This window comes from Dromiciops gliroides, chromosome 3, assembly GCF_019393635.1.
Source record: "Dromiciops gliroides isolate mDroGli1 chromosome 3, mDroGli1.pri, whole genome shotgun sequence".
Classification (NCBI taxonomy): domain Eukaryota; kingdom Metazoa; phylum Chordata; class Mammalia; order Microbiotheria; family Microbiotheriidae; genus Dromiciops; species Dromiciops gliroides.
This window is the reverse complement of record NC_057863.1, coordinates 330317548-330340838: the sequence shown is the minus strand read 5'-3', so window position 1 is coordinate 330340838 and position 23291 is coordinate 330317548. Positions and strand designations below refer to the sequence as shown.

At 39.6% G+C, this 23291-nt stretch overlaps 1 protein-coding gene across 1 annotated transcript in view; it reads right to left on the bottom strand.

Annotated features, from left to right (window-relative positions):
- Positions 1-588: 588 nt before the first annotated feature.
- Positions 589-23291, bottom strand: part of PLA1A (phospholipase A1 member A) — a 74322-nt gene continuing 51619 nt past the window's right edge. Inside the window, 6 exon segments of the mRNA XM_043995738.1 lie at positions 589-857; positions 3862-3980; positions 3982-4026; positions 13893-14005; positions 14828-14917; positions 21112-21279. Of these exon segments, the coding sequence (XP_043851673.1) occupies positions 773-857; positions 3862-3980; positions 3982-4026; positions 13893-14005; positions 14828-14917; positions 21112-21279 (620 nt within the window). The 3' untranslated portion in view covers positions 589-772.

Genomic DNA, 23291 nt, shown 5'->3' with positions numbered 1-23291 from the left:
TTAAAAGCTGGGAACAAAATTATTCCAATGACTTGGGAATAGTTGAACAAATTAGTATAGAATATTATTGGACAGAAAGTAATAATGAATATGAAGAAAACTAGAGAAGACTAGGAAGACATACTGATTCAGAGTGAGGAAAAGCAAAGCCAATAGAACAATATACAGCATGATTTTAATAATGCAAATAAAGAACAACAATAAAAGGCAAAGAAATTCAAGTCAATTGCAATGATCATTGTTGGTCCAGGCAACATATTTCCTTTCTTTTAAAAAATGTATTTTATTTTTAATTTATGGGATAAAACAAGCATTTCCATAATATAGCATAATAAAAAAGAGGATTGCACATGAAACTGCCAGTATATTATGCACAACTTGCTATTTCTTTGAAATATATTACAAAATTACCATGTAATTTTCTTTTTTCCCCCTGAAACTACAAGACTGGAAAATTGTGTGTGTGTGTGTGTGTGTGTGTGTGTGTGTGTGTGTGTGCGCGCGCACACGCACGCGCGTGAGTGCGCTATCAATCACAATAGCTGTTTTAGATATTTAACTATAGTTTTTAAATAGAAAGGTCTGGGGCACGAGGGGGCATTGTTTATTGGGAACTAATTGGCACATATATCTAAACAAGATGTATCAATAAAAATACTGATGAGTAGTTACATGCTACTTAGTAAATAATAACAGAGATAGTATTCTTAGTCTGGTAAGAGCAGTCTAAATGAGACTACTTGCTCCCCTCCAAAGATCTCCAGGGATTATGCTATGCACATGGTATTTCCAGCGATGCAAAAGTGTTCACATTTGTTTCCAAGGTCTTTGGTTCAGAAAAGCACCACATTTTCGTACTACAAGGGAAGAACAACAAGCAGTTAGGAGTAGCCATTATTTCACAGGTGATCAACTGCATAAAACAGGTGGTAGTAAGCCAAGCAAAATTTGAAGTGTGTTGAGGTTGTTCTGAGCCTGTTTTGATGTAACTGCAAATTCAAGCTCATATATTGGAGTTAAAAAGGGATTACAAGATCAGTACTCTAGCACATAAGCTATGAAGCCCTTACAGAAGTGTAGTCTGGTGGATAAAGTGCTGGACTTGGAGTGAAAGAGAGCAGAGTTAAAACGTGCTTCTTGGGGGCAGCTAGGTGGTGCAGTGGATAAAGCACTGACCCTGGATTCAGGAGGACCTGAGTTCAAATCTAGGCCTCAGACACTTGACACTTACTAGCTATGTGACCCCTGGGTAATCACTTAAACCCTCATTGCCCCACAAAAAAAAAAAAAAGTGCTTCTTATGTTTCTCAGCTGTGACCATGGTGTAAATTACTTAATCTCTCTAACCCTCAGCATTCTCATCTGGAAAATGAATAGGGTTGTAATCACTAGCCTCTAAGGTCCTTCCAGCTCCCGATCTATGACTACCTCACAGGTAAAATTTTGAAGTTTAGATGAGATTAAAGTATGCAAATTTTGCATACTTTAAAGTACTGTTCTGACTGTGTTGTTATTATTATTGTCATTGTTATTATTCAGACCACTAAAAACAACCACTAGGGAAATTTCATGAGAGGGCAAAAGAGATTAAATTTTGAATCTGAAAACCTAATCCCAGTTCTGTCACTTGCTATCTGTGTAACTGTGGAAAAGTTATTTTATTTTTCAAAGTTTCTGTTTTCCTCTTATGTTTTTAGCTTTAGTACTATTAAACTAAAATAGCTGACTGGCACTATAAAAAAACAGGAGTTTCTCTTTTCAGTGAAGGCTTCTGCCAACTCTGAGAACTGAAATAGTTGTTGTTTGTCCTTCGTTCTCCAAGATCACCATGACATCTGAGTGATATAATGACTTGCAGTGGTGAATTGGATTTAAGTGAGGGAGGGCTGTGCAAGGTCACCAATCTCACTTTCTACTCCAGAGCCATTTAGATCAAGTGCAAGATATACATCAGGATGACTGGAGATATCCCTGTATGTTTAAGGCAATTGGGGGTTAAATGACCTTGCCCAGGGTCACACAGCTAGTAAGTGTCCTGAGGTGAGAATTGAACTCAGGTCCTCCTGACTCCAGGGCCAGTGTTTTATCCACTGCACCACCTAGCTACATTGGCCAGGAATAGTGCATCACCTAGGAATGAGCTCTTCAGAGTGTAGTTTTAGTTGCCAAGTCAATAATTATCATCATAATAGCTAGTACTTATTTAGCTAACACTTTAAGGCTTGTGAAGCACTATATATCATCTCATTTGACCCTCACAACAACCCAGGGAGGATGGTGCTATTTTTAATTCCCATTTTACAGATGAAGAAACTGAGGTTGAGCTTAACTTCCCCAAGAGAGTTAGTCTGAGGGCCAGGCTTGAACCACAGTTTTCTCTGACCTCTAGTTCACCATTCCATCCACTCTACCATGCTGATTCTCCTTTACATGTTCTCAATGCAGAAAGGTCCCATGGGATATTCTTTAGCCACACCCAACCATTTGTTGGTCTGCCCTCAATTAGTCTCATTTTTTGGCAAGGGAAGGACAAAAGTGAAGGTTTATGTGGCTGAAGTCACCCTCCTAGAGGGTAATAAGCTTCCTCAAATTGCTGAGCCACTGGAACCTTAGCAAGTCCTCTGCCTCTCGAACAGGAACAAACATGTGTCTAGCCTATTCATCAGAAAATTAGATTCAGTGGTATTCCATAGTGTCTTATAAGGGGTTCTATTTTCAGCAGCACTAGAATATTTGTTTGATGGACAATAAGCAGCTTCCACCTTGAGTTAGTTAATTCTTTCTTTTTTTTCCCTTTTTCTTCATTCTCATTGGCAATCATTCATTCAGAAGCAGCCTCTGTGCTTCTGGAATATCAGCTTGGCAATTATTGTGTGTAATAGACAGACAAATTAGCACATCAAAGAAATATAAATAGAAAATAAAGGGGGGGAAATTGTACAAAAATATTTATGGCAACTCTTTGTGGTCGCTAAGAATTGAGAATCAAGGGAATGTCCATCGATTGAGGAATGATGGAAGAAGCTGCACTATGATCGTGGTGCAATGGTCTTGTGCTATAGGAAATGACAAACAGGATGATCCCAGAAAAATCTGGAAAGACTCATGAACTGATGTATAGTGAAGTGAGCAGAGCTGGGAGGACATTGTGGCATAATGATAGCAGTAATTGTTCAATGAGCAATTGTGAATGACTTAACTACTCTCAGCAATGCAATGATCCAAGACAATCCCAAGGGACTATTGAGGAAGCTTACTATCCACCTCCATAGAAAGAAATGATAAAAAGAACACTTGTGGATTGAAAATAAAAGAGAACAACTATAGGGCTGACTCAGAGAAATACATACAGCTTTGAATGACAAGCTAGAAGAAGCTGGTACTAAGTGGGGCAGGGGAATACTGCTCAGCACTTACTTATACTAGTACTATACTATATAATCTACACATATATATGTATATTTATATATATACACACAAGCATATATATACACACACTAGTTTATATGTGTATATATATATACACTAATATATATGTGTATATATATGTGTGTATGTGTGTGTGTATGTATGTGTATACACACTAGTATATTTCCACATGGGAAAGTGGTGACTGAATGGTATCTTATCATATCAAATTTAATGAGACTGTGTTGGTCCCATCAACTAGAAGCCCTAAGGGTTCAGGATGGCATTCCAGGGCAGACCCAGCTAGCCAAGATTAAAATAGGTTTTGGCTAGAGCAAGCCCACTTACTGGCCCTGGTTTGTTTCGGAGAGATTGTAATATTAGGAGTGTTATAGTCAGGTGGAAAGGATAGATGTCTGTGCTTGACAATGGTCACTGAAAGGGTCTGCTTACCTGTGGTTAGCAGGCAAAGGGATGGCACAGAATTTCCCAATGATGGAGGTCTTGTCTTTCTTCCAAACTTTGTTGGAGGGAAGCACCTTCAGGATCACTTGATTTATGTGGCAATGTGGGGGTTGAGTGGGCTATCAGTCCTTTGCCAATGAACTGTTTTTCAATCTGTAAGGAGACACAACAGTCAAGTCCTAGGGAATCTATTATCCAGGCAACTTGTCTGGCACTTATATACTTCCATATTATATTCCAAGGATCTTTTATTTCACTGATAGGAATGATCCCTCCATGACTGCTGAGAGAAACCCCTCTAATCCTCAGAACAATCATCCCCAACATAAGGGACATGACTGTGGCTTGACCCCAGGGGGTGTGTGATCAACCAATCAGAGGGTGGAAAGATAGATCACCTCCTACCCTCCTCCCAATAACTATTCCTGGAGTTTATAACACAACTATACCGGTCCCACAACTTGACACTTTACCCCCCTCCCTTTTTTGTTCAAGCTCTCGACCTCTCCTTGGGGGGGGGGGGGATAAGGTGGGGGGGGGGAGCAGGGAAGAGGAAATTGGATCATAGATTTAGATTGGAAAAAGAACCTCTGTAGTTCACTCCCTCCTTTTATATGAGAAAACTGATTTCCAGAGAAGTTTGGGCAGACACGCCCAAAGGCCCAGGGGTAAAAAGGGGCAGAAGTAGGATTGGAAGTTCTTGTCCTCTAAATGCAAAAAGCCTTTCCACTATATTATGCTGCCTTTTTTGGTATAACTGAAAATAACAAACTAACACCACAGCAAGAAGGCTTTCTTTAAAAAACCCCCACCCCCCCTTTCCCCCCTTCTCCCCCCATCTCACTATGACTGTCAAAGGTACCTCTCAAAGAGTTGGTGAACCACAGAGCAATGTCCAACTAGTAAGAGTCCCACCTCTCCCTTTCGATTTTGGTTGGGACAAAATGAGACATACAGATTAGCAAGAAGGGATGAGTTGTGATGTCATTTTATTATTCTGCCTACCCCTGAATCACTCCTGTTCTAAACTTCCCTATTTCTGTTGAGAGCACCACCATCTTCCCAAAGCACCCAGGCTCACAACCTCATCCTCCAGATCTAATCAGCTGTGAAATCGTTGTCATTCCACAACATCTCCCATATTTGTCTCTTTCTCTCTACTCATGTAGCCAACACTATAGTTGAAACTCTCATCACCCCTTGACCTTTGCCTCAAGTACCTTTCTTCTCAAATCCATCCTCCATGCAGATGTTAAAATAATTTTTCTGAAGTGCAGATCTGATCATGTCATTTCTCCCCACCCCCAAATAAATTCTAGTGGCTTCCCTATTGACTCTAGGATCAAATATTATTACTTCTTTATCTAAAACTTTTAATATTTTTCTCTTTTGTATAAGTTGTATAATGTGCTTAATTATTAATATAATAGTATATATATAATTTTTTGTTTGTGCAAAAACCTTTTAATTTTATATAATCAAAATAAGCCATTTTACATCTATCTCATAATGCTCTCTGTCTCTTCTTTAGTCAAAAATTCTTTCCTTCTCTAAAAATCTGACAGATAAACTATTCCTTGCTCTCCTAATTTGTTTATGGTATCACTTTTTATGTTTAAATCATATATCCATTTTGACCTTATCTTGGTATACAGTGTAAGATGTTGCTCTAGTTTCTGCTGTACTGTTTTCTAGTTTTCTCATCAGTTTTTGTCAAATAATGAATTCTTATCCCAGAAGCTGGGGTCTTTGGGTTTATCAAACACAAGATTACTGTAGTCATTTACTACTGAATCTTGTGTACCTAATCTATTCCACTGAACAACCAATCTATTTCTTAGTTAGTACCAGTTAATTTTGATGATTATCACTTTATAATATAGTTTTAGATCTGGTATGGCTAGGCTAACTTCCTTTGCATTTTTTCATTAATTTTCTAGAATGTATATAATTTACAAAGATAAAAATATGCACATGTTAGGATTGCATGCTGACAATATTCTTACATTAAAAATTTTTTATTCTGAATTTAAGAAATAAAACAAGCATTTCCTTAACAAAATAGAATAGAAAAAAGATGATTGTACATGAAACTGCAAATGCATTATATACAATTTGCTATTCCTTTTAAATATATAATAGTTATTGTGTGACTTTTTTCTTTTTTTTTCTTCCTTCTCCTCCCCTCCCACCCTAGAGATAGCTACCATTAGACACAAATATGTATGTGTGTATATACATATGTATGTATGTATTATGTAAAACCATTTTATACACACTTCTATTTATCAGTTTCTTTCTCTGGATGCAGATTTCATCTTTCTTCATAGATCCTTTGTAGCTAATTTGGGTATTTATAATATTCAAAATTACTTAAAGTATCTTTTTACATTTTTAGCAATACATAATCAAAGAAGTTTACACACCACTCTTTTAGGAGATTGTCTTCATTCAAATCTATAACCAAAAAATAAATTAATCACCTGTGGTCAACTTTCTAGTATTGAACATCTTTAAATTTAGCCAGACTGATCCTCAACGGAGAGAAACATAGACCCTCATCACTTTTATGCCTCTACCGCCTGCTGGTGGATCTGCCTGCCACAAGTCTTTCCCCACTTCAGCCCATCCTCCAAGAAGATGCCAGTGACTTTCCTGAAGTACAGCTCTGACCATATCATCTCTCTATCCATCAAACTTCCATGACTCCCTATCACATCCAGAATCAAATATAAAGTCCTTGGTTTGGAATTCAAAGCCTTTCATTACTTGTCCCCCTTTCCTACTGTTCCAGCTTGTAACTGTAATCAGTGATGTCTCCTCAAATAAGACACTGGACTTTTTCATCTCCTGACTCTGAGTATTTTAAGGTGTGTCCCCCCCTCCATGCCTGGAATATTCTTCTTCCTCATTCCCACCTCTTGGCTTCCCTGGCTTTCTTTAAATACCAGGTAAAATCCCCGCTTCTATAAGAAGCCTTTCCCAATTCCCTTTCATGTTAGTGACTGCTCTCTGTTAATTAACTCCAATTGGTCTTGTATATAGTTTATACATAGTTGTTTGCATGCTGCGTGTCCCATTAGACTATGAGCTCCTTTAGGTCAGGGACTGGTTGTTTTTTTGTTGTTCTTGTGGGGTTTTTTTTGGTTTGTTTTTTAAATTTCTTTGTATCCCCCAGTATTGAAACATAGAAGGCACTAACTAAATATTTAATGAGGGCAGCTAGGTGTCACAGTGGATAGAGTGCCAGGCATGGAGTCAGGAAGACTCCTCTTTCTGAGTTCAAATCCAGCTTCAGACACTTACTAGCTGTGTAACACTGGGCAAGTCACTTAACCCTGACTGCCTCAGTTTCCTCATCTGTAAAATGAGCCAGAGAAGGAATTGGCAAACCACTCCAGTATCTCTGACAAGAAAATCCCAAAAGGGGTCAAGAAGAGTCAGAAAGAACTAAATAACAACAAGCAACAATAACAACAAATGTTTAATGACTTAGATTTGACAGTTAGATTCTTAAAACTTTTCCAAACTGGTAGGACTTGCTAGCGCTTGAATTTCTCAGGTATTTCCCTTGAGAACCTAACACCACCTCTACCCCATAATGAGTCATCATAGCAAACCTATAGTGGAAGATTTATCAGCTATTACCTGGAACTTTTAATTAACCCCTCATTTGACCTGTATGTCTTACCTCTTCAGCTAGATAGCTCCCTGTCACTGGAGTTGTTAAAGCTGAGAATGGATGATTTCTTTTTTGTTGTTGTTGATATCTTTTGTTTTTACATTACATGTATTTCTGCATGATTCCCTTCTCCCTTCTCTGCCCAATAAGTCACTGGATAACCTCTCATCTAGGATGTTCAATAGGAGAATTCATGCTGTAGGTAAGGGTTAGCCTCAAATTTGCTTTTTAAGCTTATTATATGAATCTATTGCATACTACTAACATATAGATTTGTTTCTGTCCCTAACTATATTTTCACCTAATATCTGTCTGAATAAATAAATATTAATAACTCAAACTTTACAATGTGCTTTCCAGATCTTAACTCATTTGAACCTCACCACAACCTAGTGGGTGGGCCATGGAAAGGAATATATGTCATGTCATGTGTTTTATATATATGTGTGTGTGTATGTATGTATGTATGTATATATGTATAATATCACAAAGCTCAGTGACTTGTTAAAGGTCCCATGTCAAAGAGAATAGAACCCATTCTCCTGACTTCAAGTCCAGGGTTCTATGCACTATATAACAGTACCTCAGAATAAAGGGACAAAGGTGGGGGTCAGGGGAGAGGGAACATTGAAAGCATTGATGCCCATCAAATTTGAGATCTTTTAGACTAGATGGCCTTTGAGGTTCCTTTCCAGTTCTGAAATATTGTGATGACCATTCTGGAGAACAATTTGGAACTATGCCCAAAGGGCTATAAAGCTGTGCATTCCCTTTGACCCAGCAATACCACTATTAGGTCTTTTCCCCAAAGAGATCATAAAAAAGGAAAAAGGACCCACATGTACAAAAATATTTATAGCTGCTTTTTTGTGATGGCAAGGAATTGTAAATTGAGGGGTTGCCATCAATTGGGGAATGGCTAAACAAATTGTGGTATATGAATGTGGTGGAATACTATTGTGCTGTAAGAAACAATGTGCAGGCAGATTTCAGAGAAACCTGGAAGGACTTACATGAACTGATGCTGAGCAAGATGAGCAGAACCAGGAGAACATTGTACACAGTATCAACAACATTATGTGTTGATCAACTGTAATAGACTTGATTCTTCTCAGCAATACAATGGTCCAAGATAGTTCCAAAGGACTCATGATGGAAAATGCTCTCCAAATCCAGAAAAGAAAGAACTGTGGAATCTAGATGCAGATTGAACCATACTATTTCTATTGTTTTTGTTGTTGTTGTTTTTCTTTTTTGAGGTTTTCCCTTTCTGCTCTGCTTCTTCTTTCACAGCATGACTATTGTAGAAATTTCTTTAATGTGATTGTACATGTATAACCTATATCAGATTACTCACTGTCTTGGGGAGGGGGGAGGGAGGAAAATTTGAAACTAGAAATCTTATAAAAACAAATGTTGAAAACTATCTCTACATGTAACTGGAAAATAATAAAATACTGTTATAAAAAAGGGAAAAAAATATTGTGATGCTCTTTCTAGTACTAGACTAAAAAGATCTTGAGAACAGAGACTGCATCTTATGCTTCTTCAGATTTACCACTGAGATAGTAAAGTCCCTTGGATACATTAAGTACTGAATAAAAATTTGATGCTATGTTGAGAGAAAGGATAGTGGGGACAAGAAGGAAGAGGAGGGAAAGATGGGGTTTGGGAGAGAATGAAAGAGAAAGAAGGAGAGAAAAGAAGAAGAGAGAGTGTGGAGGGAAGAAAAGAAAGAGAAGGAGAAAACTTTATCAAGAAGGGGCTCTCCTAATTCTTGACATTATCATCAGTTGGGGGAAAATACCCAGTTGGGTTCCTAATAAGAGGCAAAAACAATTGGAAGAAAGATTCACTTCCAGGTTCAGTTACCTAGAAATGAAAAGTTTACTTAAAAATTCTTAGTTTGAAAAATTTTGTAGGAGGATTATTCTTTCTTAGGAGTTTGGAATGAGTCTTGATTTTGTTGTTATCGGTTGCCTGGATTTTGGTTTAATTTGGATTGGCTTGGGAAGGTTTTTTGACTCTGAGGATTGTGACAAAGCCCCTCTAAGACTTGCCCCTTTCAGGCCTTGAGTGGCAGTATTTGTATGTGTTGTCTGTAAAAAAAAAATCAATGTTTCCAAGGGTTTTGAGAATAAGGGATGTGTGTATACAATCTTTCAAACTAAGGGGAAATTTTGAATAGAGAACTAGATGCCCTCTTTCTATATTCTGTCCTTACAGAACAGAGCTAGGGTTCCATTTTCCCACCTTCCTTCCCTTGAAGCCAGAATTTGCATAAATATTGCCTAAACTCTGCAGAGCAGTATGACAGAAAGAGTGACCATGAGCTACCAGATCAGAACCAGGGAGTTCAGAGACAGGGGGATTAAAAAAGAGATATGAAACTCAAGACAGGAACTGGACCTCTGATTTCATGGTATAGGGAACTCCCAGGTAAAGAAACTCCCTCTACCAATGCAGGTCAGCACCTTTTCTGCAATTTAGAATCTTCTAAGAGTTGCCTTAATCACTGAGAAGTTAACTAGCTTGCCCAGGGTCACACATTCAGAGGAAGGACCTGAACTCAAGTCTTCTGGGCTTCACAATCAGCTCTCTATCCACTACATTTCTTTATGAAACTCAGGGGGAAGAAAGTGGGGGGAGGGGAGAAAGGAAAAAAATAGAGGATCTGAAGAATACTGGGATGGGTAGTTAGAAAGAGCCCAGCAAGAGACTGAGAGCTTCATATAGGGAACAAAGAGGCTGGAATTGTGAGTTTGGGCTAGAGGAAACAAAGCAGGGCTACATAGCCAAGTAAAGGTTAACTCCTTCCTTGCCAGAGTTCTACTGATGACACCCTTTTCCATCCCACTCTGAGTTCTGATGTCTGAAAAGGGAGAGAGGAGTAGAGACAGGTATTCATACTTCTTCTAATTCACTAGAATAAGAGGGAATGGAGAAACCTTACTGTAATTTTGAAAGGGAGAGGGAGGCTCACCTAATTTGAGGACTCTTTCCTTCCCCGCCCCATCAGGGTTAGGGCAAGTTCATTCTCAGGCACAAGGGTTAATTAAACTGGTTTCTTCTCTGTGAGTAAGACCCTGCATTACCCAGAACAACATGGTGTGGTGGAAAGAACACTGAATTTGGAGTCAGAACATCCACGTTCATATGCCAGTTCTGTGTGATCTCAGCTAAGTTAATTAACTTCTCTAGATTTAAATTTCTTATTAAAATGGAGAGTTGAAAACTAGATGAAGGCCAAATCTCACGCCAAATACACAAGCTAAAACTGGGTAAATAATTTAGGAATAAAGGGTAATATCATAAGCAAATTAGTGGAGCATGGAAGGGATTACCTGTTTTCCCCTATTTATGGATAGGGGAAGAATTCATGACCAAACAAGAATTCATGACCAAACTGGAGGTAAAATGGATAACTCTGATAACATTAAAAAGTTTTTGCACAAATGAAAGCAATGCATCTAAAATTAGAAAATCATGAAACTGAAAAAATCTTTGAAACAAGTTTCTTGGACAGAGGTCTCATTTTTAAGGAAATTTGCCTCAGTAGGAAACTGAATCAAATTTATAAGAACAAACCATTCTCCAAATGATAAATGGTCAAAGGATATGGATAGGCAGTTTTCAGAGAAAGAAATCAAAACTATCAATGGCCACATGAAAAATGCTCTAAATCAGGGGGCAGCTAGGTGGTGCAGTGGATAAAGCACTGACCCTGGATTCAGGAGGACCTGAGTTCAAAGCTGGCCTCAGACACTTGACACTTACTAGCTGTGTGACCTTGGGCAAGTCACTTAACCCTCATTGCCCCACAAAAAAAAATGCTCTAAATCACTAATAATCAGATAAATGCAAATTAATACAACTGTGAAGCATCACTTTATACTCATCAGATTGGCTAAAATAAAAAAAGAAAATTATAAATACTTGAGGGGCTGTGGGAAACAGGTACACTAATGCACTGTTGGTGGAGCTATGAATTAGTTTAACCATTTTGGAAACCAATTTGGGACTATGCCCAAAAGTTATTAAACTGTGCATACACTTTGACTCAGCAATACCACTACTAGGTCTATATCCAAAGAGATCAAACAAAGAAGAAAAGGACCCATATGTACAAAACTATTTATAGCAGCATTTTTTGTGGTGTCAAAGAATAAGAAACTCAAGGGATTTCCATCACTTGGGAATGGTATATGAATATGATGGAATACTATTGTGCTATGAGAAATGATGAAAGGGATGGTTTCAGAAAAACCTGGGAAGATTTATATGAACTACTGCAAAGTGAAGTTAGCAGAACCAGGAGAACAATCAATAGAGTAATAGCAATATTTTTTTAAAGGAGTAACAGCAATATTGTAAAGACAATCAACTTTGAAAAATTTAGGAACTCTGATCTATACAATGCCCAATCACAATTCCAAGCACTCATGAAGAAATATGCTAATCCATCTCTAGATAGAGAACTGATGGACTCAGAATGCAATCAAAGCCTATTCTCTTTTTTCTTTGCTTTTTTTAGACATTGCTAACTTATATTGCATACAATATGTATTTATAATGGGTTTGCCTTCTCAAGGGGTGGAAGAGAGGGAGGGGGGAGAGAGAGAATTCAGAATAAAAAATTTACAGATGAGGAAACTGAGGCAAACAGAGTTAAGTGATTTGTCCAGGGTCACACAGCTAGTAAGTGTCTGAGGTCGTATTTGAACTCAGAAAGAGGAGTCTTTCTAACTCCAAGGCTAACTCTCCTCACTGTGACACCAACTGCCCTGAAAAGGCATCTAGTAGAGGGTATATATTCCCCTAACCCTAATAACTGAGTACCTTGTCTCATCCTTTAGAAGCTAATCTCCTTGAACTCCTTCTTCTTCCCTTCCCTACATCTCACAACCTCTTGGCATCATCCCTCATTCTCTCCTTTAAATTTACTCTCTGTTCACCTTTGCCTTTTAAAAACCCTAGTATTTTTTAAGGTTCAGCCCAAATGTCCCTTTCTACAACAGTAGTGACAAAATCAAATAGAAACAGAGCCACAAAATTGTATGTAAGTCACATATTAACTTAGAAAATCACATAGTAAAAACATTTCTGTTCTATTGCATTTTTATTCATTTTGTTAAATATTTCTCAATTAATTACACCAAGACTGTTATGATCTGTGTGTTCAATACCTCTGATCTACAGTAAACGAAACCTTTCCTGATACCCCAATTATTTTATGTATACTTTTGCATGTACATATTGTTTCTCCAGCTAGATTGGAAGCTCTTTCCAGGCAGAGACTATTTTCACTTTTGTCTTTGTACTTCCAATGTCTGACACAATACCTGGTACACTGTAAGCACTTAACAAGTGCTTGTTGATTGAGAATAGTCTAACCTGTTCATCGTACTGAGGAAGAAAGTGAGACTTGAAGAAGTCAATGATCTGCCTAAGGTCTCATAGACGGCAAGTAGGAGAAGTGAGATTCTAATCCAGGTCCAGCCATGGATTTGACTCTTCATTGCACCCTCAATGGTTGTTAAAAGGGAAATACTTTGTAAAGCTTACTTCACTATAGGATTGTGACCTATTATGATAACCACAGTCAGGCACACAGATATTTGGGAGCATGGTCCCAGCTCTGCTGCTTTCTCCCTGTGTGGCCTTGGGCAAAGCACTTGACCCCACCAGGACTCAGTTTTCTCATCTATAAATTGAAGAGGTTGGACTAGATGACCTCAGAGCTTCCTTCTACTTCTAAGTCTCTGATCTGAAGCAGGGAGTTTCTTGGGAGTGGAATGGTGCCATGTTGTGTCAGGAAATCTGGTGCTCTTGCTACATATCCATGTGTTTAGTAAGGAAAGTGCACTGATGTCCCCTAGTCCCTATTCCTAGCCTCAGATGCCAAGATGAATGAATGAATGAATGAACCAACCAACCAACCAACGAAGCAATGAATGAATGAGAAAAGCATTTTGAAAATATCTACTGTAGGGGGCAGCTAGGTGGCGCAGTGGAAAAAGCACTGGCCCTGGATTCAGGAGGACCTGAGTTCAAATCCGAACTCAGACACTTGACACTTACTAGCTGTGTGACCCTGGGCAAGTCACTTAACCCCCATTGCCCCGCCCCCCCAAAACAAAACAAAACAAAATAAACAAAAAAAGAAAATATCTACTGTATGCCAGAAACTATACTAGGCACTGGGGAGACAAAGGAAAGGGGACACATTTCTTGACTTCCAGTAGTTTACATCTTAATAGGGTGAGGCCACACATAAAGACATCCAAGAAAAAGAAATGAAGAGTCCAAGGTGGGAGGGGGCAGGCACATAGATTACTTACATGGTGATCTTGATGGAATCTGTGTGATTACTGCTGTGCAAAGTGACTTCAATGTTGGTGTTCTTGTTTCTCACCTTCTGTAAATGAAACTCCACAAGACTATAGTAGACTAGGAAAGCAAAACATACAGAGAACTGAGGAAAGTGAGATGGGGGTGAGGTTTCAGGGATGGGGGAGGGGGAGAATAGGAAAATGAAACTTTCTACTTGTATCACCCAATGGTGGTGGTGCCCCCAGAACTGGGACTAGGGGCAGATAAGGTGGACAGATGCTGAAAAGAACAAGACCCAGGGAGGCCACAATGAGGGACACTTTGGAATAGAGTCAGAGGAACACAGGTATAGACCTGGAAGGTACCTCAATAACCATTTAGTCCAACCCCATCATTTTACATATGAGAAAACTGAGGCATAGAAAGGAGGAGTGACTTACCCAAGCTCACAGAAGTAGTAAGCAGCGGAAGTGAGATTTGAATGCAAGTCCTGTGACTCCTGATTCAGTTCTCATGTGGCATTGTTTAATGGTCAGAGCCAGGACTTGAAATCAAACATGTTGATACCAAATTTCCTTCCTAGTAGGCTGTTGGGGGCAGCTAGGTGGCACCATAGTGCACTGGGCCTGGAGTCAGGAAAATTCATCTTCCTGAGTTCAAATTTAGCCTCAGACACTTACTAGCTGTGTGACTCTGGGCAAGTCACTTCACCTTATTTGCCTCAGTTTCCTCATCTGTAAAATAATCTGGAGAAGGAAATGGTGAACCACTCCAGTATCTTTGCCAAGATGAGGTCACAAAGAGTTGGACCTGACTGAAAACAACTGAATAACAACAAAGTCTGCTTTCAGTATTAGGAATCTGAGATGAGGTGAGTTTCTTTTTTCTTATTTGTTGTTGTTCAATTTTATTTGGGAGGAGAGGAAGTTGCTAACTCACGACAATATGGAGGCTTGGAAGTGGTCAGGAGGTAGACTTTCACTTCTTTGGGAAGCTTTTCCATGTCAATTCCTCCTCGTTCCAGTAAACCTAGAAGAAAAGAAACAGAAAGAGGTGAGGCTGCAAAGGCCTGATCAAGAAGTGAGAGTGTTCTAGTTTCTCTTTAGTTATAATTGTTCATTGCAGCAACCCAGCAAACAGCTATATTTTATTTACAGGAAATACTGTTCTCTCTCTTCCCACTGGGTGGTAAAACAAACAAACAAATTTGATTTGATTACCAGAGTATAGGAAGGTTTTTGTTTGTTTGTTTGTTTAATTCTGCTGAGTTGCTACAAAACAAACATCTCAAGGCAAGAGTCTTGGCCATTGCAATTACATTTGGAAGCCTTAGGTGACACCACAACAGAGGGATGCATTTATCATGGTCTCTGTGGCCTGGATATGCCCACACTGTAGAGGCAGGATAGGGTAGTATGGAGGTGGCAGATATGTGGGCAGCAACACTTCAGAGTGCGATTCAAACCAGATTAAAATCTAATTGGGAAATATTTAACAAAATAGATAAAAATGCAATAAAATGTAGATAATGCTAATTCGTCATTTTCTAAATCAACATGTGACCCACAGATATCTTTATGTACTGTTTAGTAGCTCTGTTTCTATTTGAGTATGACATCACTGATGTAGCAGATAGAAGGTGAGGCTAGGAGTCCAAAAGTCCTGGGTTCAAATCCTGCCTCTGACCTTTACTAGCAGGATAACCCTAGGCAAGTTACTGGATAACTCAAGCAAATCCTTAGCTTTTCTCTACTAAGTCATAAATAGTGTGATTTGTATCAGTGGAGAGAGTTTCCACAGCAAGAGCTTCTCCACACTAAGAAAATCATAGACCCTTCAGGTATTCATGTATCCTCATGCAGGGGCAGCTGGATGGAGCAGTGGATAGAGTACTGGTCCTGAAGTTGGGAGGACCTGAATTCAAATCTGACCTCAGAATCTTAACAGCTGTGCAACCCTGGGCAAGTCACTTAATTGCCCCAATTGCCTTGAGCATCCTGGGCTATCTCTGGTCGTCCTGATATATATCATGCCATTGGACCCAGATGACTTATGGAAGAGAGAGTGAGGCTGATGACTTTGCCCAGCCCTCCCTCACTTAAATCCAATTCACTGCTAGTCATGACATCACCATGATGTCATGGTCCTCTTTGAGAATGAAGGACAAACAACAACTGAGCCAACTAGGTAGCACAGTGGATAGATAGAGCACTGGGCCTGCATGAAGACCAGAGCTCAAATCAGGACTCAGTTATTTCTTAGCTGGATGATCCTGAGCAAGGATCTCTTCCTTACATCTGCCTCAGTGACCTCAACTATAAACGGGAGATAATAGCACCTACCTCACAGCGCTTTTGTGAGGCCCAAATGAGTTAACATTTGTAAGGAGTTCAGCACATTGCCTCTCTGCTCCTTATCTTCCGTCATTCACAAAGACTGGTTCCTTCCATGTCACTGCATTCTGGGCTGCCCTCACCAGTACTTGTTGTATTTCCTCTCATGCCCCTCAACTCACTGGTGCCACTGAAGGAGTAGGACTACTCTCACTTTCCTTCAAAAGCTTCTCCCTTGAGGTTTACTCTATCGAGATTTGTCATCCAATCCAGATCCTGGCAACCATTATCTACTGATTCCCAGGACATTTTCCTTTCCTTCTCAATTAGTTCAGTGCTTCCTGGCTCACATTTTCCTTCTCCAGCCCAACTCCAAAGTTAGCCCAGTTTTCCAGTCTTCTCAACCCCATGACCTTCTCCTTCATTCAACCTCAGCTACTTACACATAGGACGATCACACTCTTGACTTTGACATCACCCACAAGTGTTCCACTTCCCAAGTTCAAGAACTCTGAAATTATTTCATCGAGTCATAAATTGTAATCATTGCATCTTTTGGGGGGGGGCAGGGCAATTGGGGTTAAGTGACTTGTGCAGGGTCACACAGCTAGTAAGTGTTAAGTGTCTAAGGCCGGATTTGAACTCAGGTCCTCCTGAATCCAGGGTACTCTATCCACTGCCCCACCTAACTGCCCCAATCATTGCATCTTTATCCATTACTACTCCCAAACTTATTTTGTATCCTCATGGTGGTCTCTAGTTCCTCTGCCTCTCAGTATTTTCTAGGCCATTACCCTTCACTGGCTGCATTCTCCATCAACATTCTCAATCCCTTTGCTGAACCAGTTCAATTCTTCACCATCTTCTACTCTTAAATCCCTAATATCCTCATCTTATCTCCACCTAAGACATTGCAAAATCTAAAGCCCACTTTCTACCCACTTTATTCCTGTATAAAAGCTACTGAATGGTGCTAGAAAGTCACCAAAAATGCTGGCTGGGTGTGCTACGAATCTATTTTACCTAATCTCAGCTGGACCCTCACTTAGGTAAGACAATCCTACTCCTTCCTCATTGATTCTCTATTCAACTCAATGTAGTGGCTTCTACTGCAGCTCCTTGCCTCAAGTCTCTCCCCACTCCAATACACTATCCACTCAGATGCCAAAGTGTTTTTTCCTAAAGTGCAGATCTAATTAGGTTACCCTCCTATTCAATACCCTTTTTTTTCATATAAGGAAACCGAGGCCCTGAGAGGTTGGCTCTGATCATAAAACTTTTAGAGTCAGGATCTGAGCACAGGTCTTCCCTACTCCAAACACTCAAGTGTGTTTATGTTGAGGAGGGGTGGGAAGAAAAAAGGAGTACTGCACTTGGCATCAGCATCCCTGAGCTCAAATTCAGGGTTCTTTACTAGGTGAATTTGGGTGAACCCATTTACCTTGTTTAGCCTCAGTTTCCTTACCTGACAAATGGAGGTTATAATTCCTGTAGTACCTATCTCACAGGGCTGCTGTAAGGGTAGTGCCCCCTCCCAACTGTACTTGCAGATTGAATTCTGTCCCCAGGGAGCTGACTGCTACTGCCTTGGGTTAAAAGGTAACTTTCGGTTCACACTCCTAAAACTATAGCTCACCAACTTCCTGCCCCACCAGTCTACTTACCTTTAAGTCAGACAGCCAATACAATTAGCTCAAAGCAAAACCTTTTCTAACATGACTAATAAGAACAATAACTGCAAGATACCTGCCCCCTCCATGACTCTGAGCCACATTCTCCCACAAATACACATAGCAACAGTGGGAAGATTATGCTTCTACATAGCGTATGTGGATAGTGAGATATACATGTAGGGAACATATTTGATCAAGTCAGCTGACTCATCCTTTTATCCCTGCAGGGCCTTCACATGCTTTTTTTTCTCGTGGTAGAGTCATTCTACTCCCTCTTGGGGAGCTCCCTGAGCCTTCTCATGTCCATAATTCAACTTTTGACTTCCAGAACGAATTCTTTCTTGAATGCATAGTTAGCTCTCTTCTCTTCTGCCAAGGCTCACATTGCTTTAAAGGCTTTCTCAACTTGTCTCTTCACTTTTTCTCCCTCCATACTGGATATGGTATTTCCTATTGGGCAAGTGGTTCTGCTAAAAGACACTATGGTTAAGAGAGGAGAATGGAGACAGAAATTCCCTTCCCCTTTTTGGTAGGTAAGGAGTCTCAGTTCACAAAGCTGTTTCCTTCCTTGATCTTCTGGAGCACTGCCAAGCTTAGCTTTTTTTTTTAAGTAATAAACATTTTTATTTATAGTTTGGAGTTCTAATTTTTATCCCTCCTTCCCTCTCTCTCCTCTACCCTTCCTGAGATGGTAAGCAATCAGACATAGGTTGTACACATATGATTATGTAAAACATTACCATATTAGTCATTTTGTATAAGAAAGTTTGAAAAGGGGGGGAAGCTAGGTGGTACAGTGGATAGAGCACTGGCTCTGGATTCAGGAGGACCTGAGTTCAAATCCAGCCTCAGACACTTGACACTTACTAGCTGTGTGAACCTGGGCAAGTCACTTAACCTTCATTGCCCTGCACCCCCCCTCCAAAAAAAAAAAAAGAAAGATTGAATAAAATCAAAAAATGAAAGTGAAAAATAGCATGCTTCAGTCTGTGTTCCATTAATATCGGTTCTTTCTTTGGAGGTGGATAGTATGTTTCATCATTAGTCCTTTGGGATTGTCTTGGATCATTGTATTGTTGAGAATAGTTAAGTCTTTCACAGTTCTTCATCAAACAATATTGCTTTCTCTGTGCACAACACTCTTTTGGTTCTGCTCTTTTTACTATACATCAGTTCATACAAGTATTTCCAGGACTTTCTGAAATCATCTTGCTTGTTATTTCTTATAGCACAATAATATTCCATCACCACCACAGCTGGTTTAGCCATTCCCCAATTGATGGACATTTCTTTGAAGTCCAATTCTTAGCCACCACAAAAAGAGCTACTAGAAATATTTCTGTACAAATAGGTCTTTTTCTCTTTTGGGGGATGTCTTTGGGATATAAACCTAGCAGTGCTATTGCTGGATCAAAGAGTATGCACATTTCTATAGCCCTTTGGGCATAGTTCCAAATTGCCCTCCAGAATGTTTGGATCTTTTCACAACTCCACCAACAATCAATTAGCGTTCCACAAGCTTAGCTTTTTAAAGGCCAATCTTCAACCAGCCAATGACAAGCTATTTCTATAATTCCATCCAAGAAACTTCTTCACACTTTGCAAAGGGATAACAGGGCATAGACATACCTTTGCACTTTCTTTACTATATTAACATCTCCTCTTCTCTGTTATCTACTCCCTTAATCACAATAATAGCTAGTGTTTATGTAGAACTTTGTGGTTCAAAAAATGCTTTATAAATTTTATGCCATTTCCCCCCAAAGCAACCTTGGGGGGTAGGTCATATTATTATCCCTATTTTACAGTTGAGAAAACAGGAAGGCAGAGATTAAGTGACTTGTCCAGATAATAAGTGTCTGAGGCTAAATTTGAACTCAGGTCTTCCCGACTAGGTCCAGTACTCTAACCACTGCAAAACCTAGTGATTACATCAGCTAGGGTAGAGTGAGGAGTGGGAATCAGCTCCCTCCACTATATGAGGAAATGCTTCCTAAAGCTTAAAGTTCTATAGAAATGAGTCATTATTATTACTGTTATCATATGATATTATATAATTATCATATATATTACATGCTTATATAACATTACCTATTTATGATGATAATTAATGATCAGTTGTTATATAATTATATATTATCATATATGAGATATATATATTATATCACTTACCTCACAGAGTTGTTGTGAGGATCAAATGAGATCAAAACAATGAGAACTGGAAGAGACCTTAGAGGTCATCTACTCCAGGGGTGTCAAACTCAAATAGAAATTGATCCCTGTAGGCTCCATACTGACTTAGAAAACCACAAGTTAACATTACTTATGTTATATTTATTTATATTATTAAATGTATTTATTTGGGGCAGCTAGGGCTTAGAGTCAGGAAGACCTGAGTTCAAATCCAGCCTCTGACACTTACTAGCTGTGTGACCCTGGAAAAGTCACTTTAACCCTGTTTGCCTCAGTTTTATCATCTGCAAAATGAGCAGGACAAGGGACAGCTAGGTGGCACAGTGAATAGAGCACCCAAGTTCAAATCTGGCCTCAGATACTTGACATTTACTAGTTGTGTGACCCTGGGCAAGTCACTTAACCCCAATTGCCTCACAAAAAAAAGAGATGGAGAAGGAAATGGCAAACCACTCCAGTATCTTTGCCAAGAAAACCACAAATGGGGTCACAAAGACATGACTGAAATGACTGAATGACATTTTATTAAACATCTCCCAATTACATTTTTAAATGTCTTTGACTTCAAGGGATTTTGACGACTCAGACCTAGTCAAGAACTTTACAGATAAGGAAACTTCCTAAAACTAAGAGAATTTAAATGACTTGACTAAGGCCATGAAGTAAATAAGTATCAGGGCTGGGATTTGAACCCAGATTGTCTGGTTTCAAATCCAGCAGTCTTCTAAGTGAAAGTGCATCACAACCATGAAAGGGCTATTCCCACAGTTATCTTCCAGCACCTTTCATACAGTAGTTGTAAAATGAATGAACCAACCAGTATGTAAATGAATCAGTGAATCAGAGGAGGCTAGGGAGCTAAACACAGAATACAACTCTACAAATTAGAATTAGTTTAGAATTTCATTAGTTGTTTCCTGTTTTCCCTTAGGGAAAAGATTGTTCTTGACCACAAGCGGTCATGACTTAAAGTTGGGGTAGTTCCTAGCATTTGAACTGGCCCCAGTGAAGATGAAGGCTTTACCGATTCTGGGACAGGAATGTTGAAAAGGGTTAGCACAATTCAGGCATTGTCCTGAACGGAAGTCTTTGAAGCTGGCACAAGGAAAGGCCATCAGCGGACAGGAATTCTCCAAAGCACTGAGGTAGAGATGAACAGCTCTCATGTGGTCACAAATCAGATAGTTGTAACCTGAACAGAAATATAAAAGTGAGGCAATAAATGAAGGCAAATGGAAATTCCCCCCTCTCCACTGATTGCCAGTAACTATCCTTCACTTCTAAACTATCCAGCTGTAAGTATTCGGGACTTCCCCCACTGAAACACCACTTTGAATGTTAAGCGACATAACTAATACTGGATCTGATTTCTTTGCACCACCCATCACCCCACACCGTCCCACCCCAATAATGTTCAATCTGAGCCAAATTCCCACTTGAGGCGGCAGCTAGATGGCACAGTGGATAAAGCACTGGCCTTGGATTCAGGAGGACCTGAGTTCAAATGTGACCTCAGACACTTGACACTTACTAGCTATGTGACCCTGAGCAAGTCACTTAACCTTCATTGCCCTCCAAAAAAAAAAATAATTCCCAACTTGATGGAGTAGCATGTTTTTCAGAACAGAGAAGCAAACAATATTTAGAGAGAGTTGCCAAGGAAAGGAAGGGAGGGAATAAACATTTATAAAGCACCTACTTTGTGCCAGGCACTGTGCTAAGCACTTCATAAATTATTTCATTGGATCCTCACAACAACCCTTCTGTGAAGTAGGTGTTGTTTTTGTCTTCATTTTACAGTGGAGGAAACTGAGGCAGTCAAAGATGAAGAGATTTGCCTGGGGTCACATAGCTAAGTAAGTGGCTGAGGCTGGATTTGAACTTAGATCTTCCTGACTCCAGGCCAAGGGCTCAATCCACTGAGCCACCTAGCTGCCTCCTTTGCCTCTGATAATAGGCAAATGTGGGTACTTGACATCTGTGTCTCAGGTGACTCTAACACTATTCCTTACAATGATTTGTTGATTTGTGTCACTAAGAGGAATTTCTACATAAGGTGGGGTTCTCTTCTCCAAGATACCAATGAAATCAGAGGTCTAGATTGCCTCCCTGAAAAAAATAGCCGTAGTATGCTCATGGTTAAGGGTTCTCAATAAATATCTCCAAAGCATAAAAAATAATCTTTTTCCTACCACTGAAGGGAATGCTGCCCTATAAAGCCTTTAGAATTGGGAGCCAAAGTGGGTTGTGAACCTCCTTTTTTTTGGTCCTATTCAGTATTTGTGTCCCTAAAATGCAAGATGACAGATAAAGTGATTTCAAACTGCCCCTTCAGGACTTTTCCACTGCTTGGAGAAAGTGCTAAGGGGAGAGCAGCTGCCTGCTCATCTTGTTGGAAATTCTACACCACTTTCTTAAAATGACTGTTTGTCACTCTGCAAAAATGTTTTCAAGTCTCCCACAGCACACATTTTATGTTCACCTTAGTCATCCACATAAATATTTCTCACTTCCCCACCCCACGACCCAGCTGTCAGGCAATTGAGAAGCCATCCTACTCAGCTTTGTAGCGGGTGCTGCAAGTGTGGCTTAGCCAGGAGTCAGAGCCCTAGGGGAAAGAGATGTTGCTGCTTTAGGAGATTAGTTAGGGAGCAGTTGGGGTTGTTAAAAACTTGGGTGGGTACTCTGGATTGTAGCCCAGTCTCAAAAACACCTAAGTTTAGTCCTGCCACCTAGGACCCTGGGCCTCACAGGCACCTGTTCAATATCCCCTACACTCTTCCTTGTTCAAAATATTAATTATCCTACACTATGTCCAAAGGACTATAAAACTGTGCACATCCTTTGACCCAGCAATACCACTACTAGGTCTGTATCCCAAAGCGGTCAAAGGAAAAAGAAAAGGAAAGGGTCTTATATATAGCAAAATATTTATGGCAGCTCTTTTTGTGGTGGCAAAGAATTGGAAATCTAAGGGATGCCCATCAATTAGGAAATGACTGAACAAATTATGGTACATGATTATAACAGAAACTATTGTGCTATAAGAAATGATAAGTGGGTGGATTTTGGAAAGACTTATATGAACTGATTCAAAGTGAAATGAGAAGAACCAGTAGATCATTGTACATAGTAACAGCAATATTGTATGATGATAAACTTTAAGGGACAACTATTCTCAGCAATACGATGAAACAAGATAAT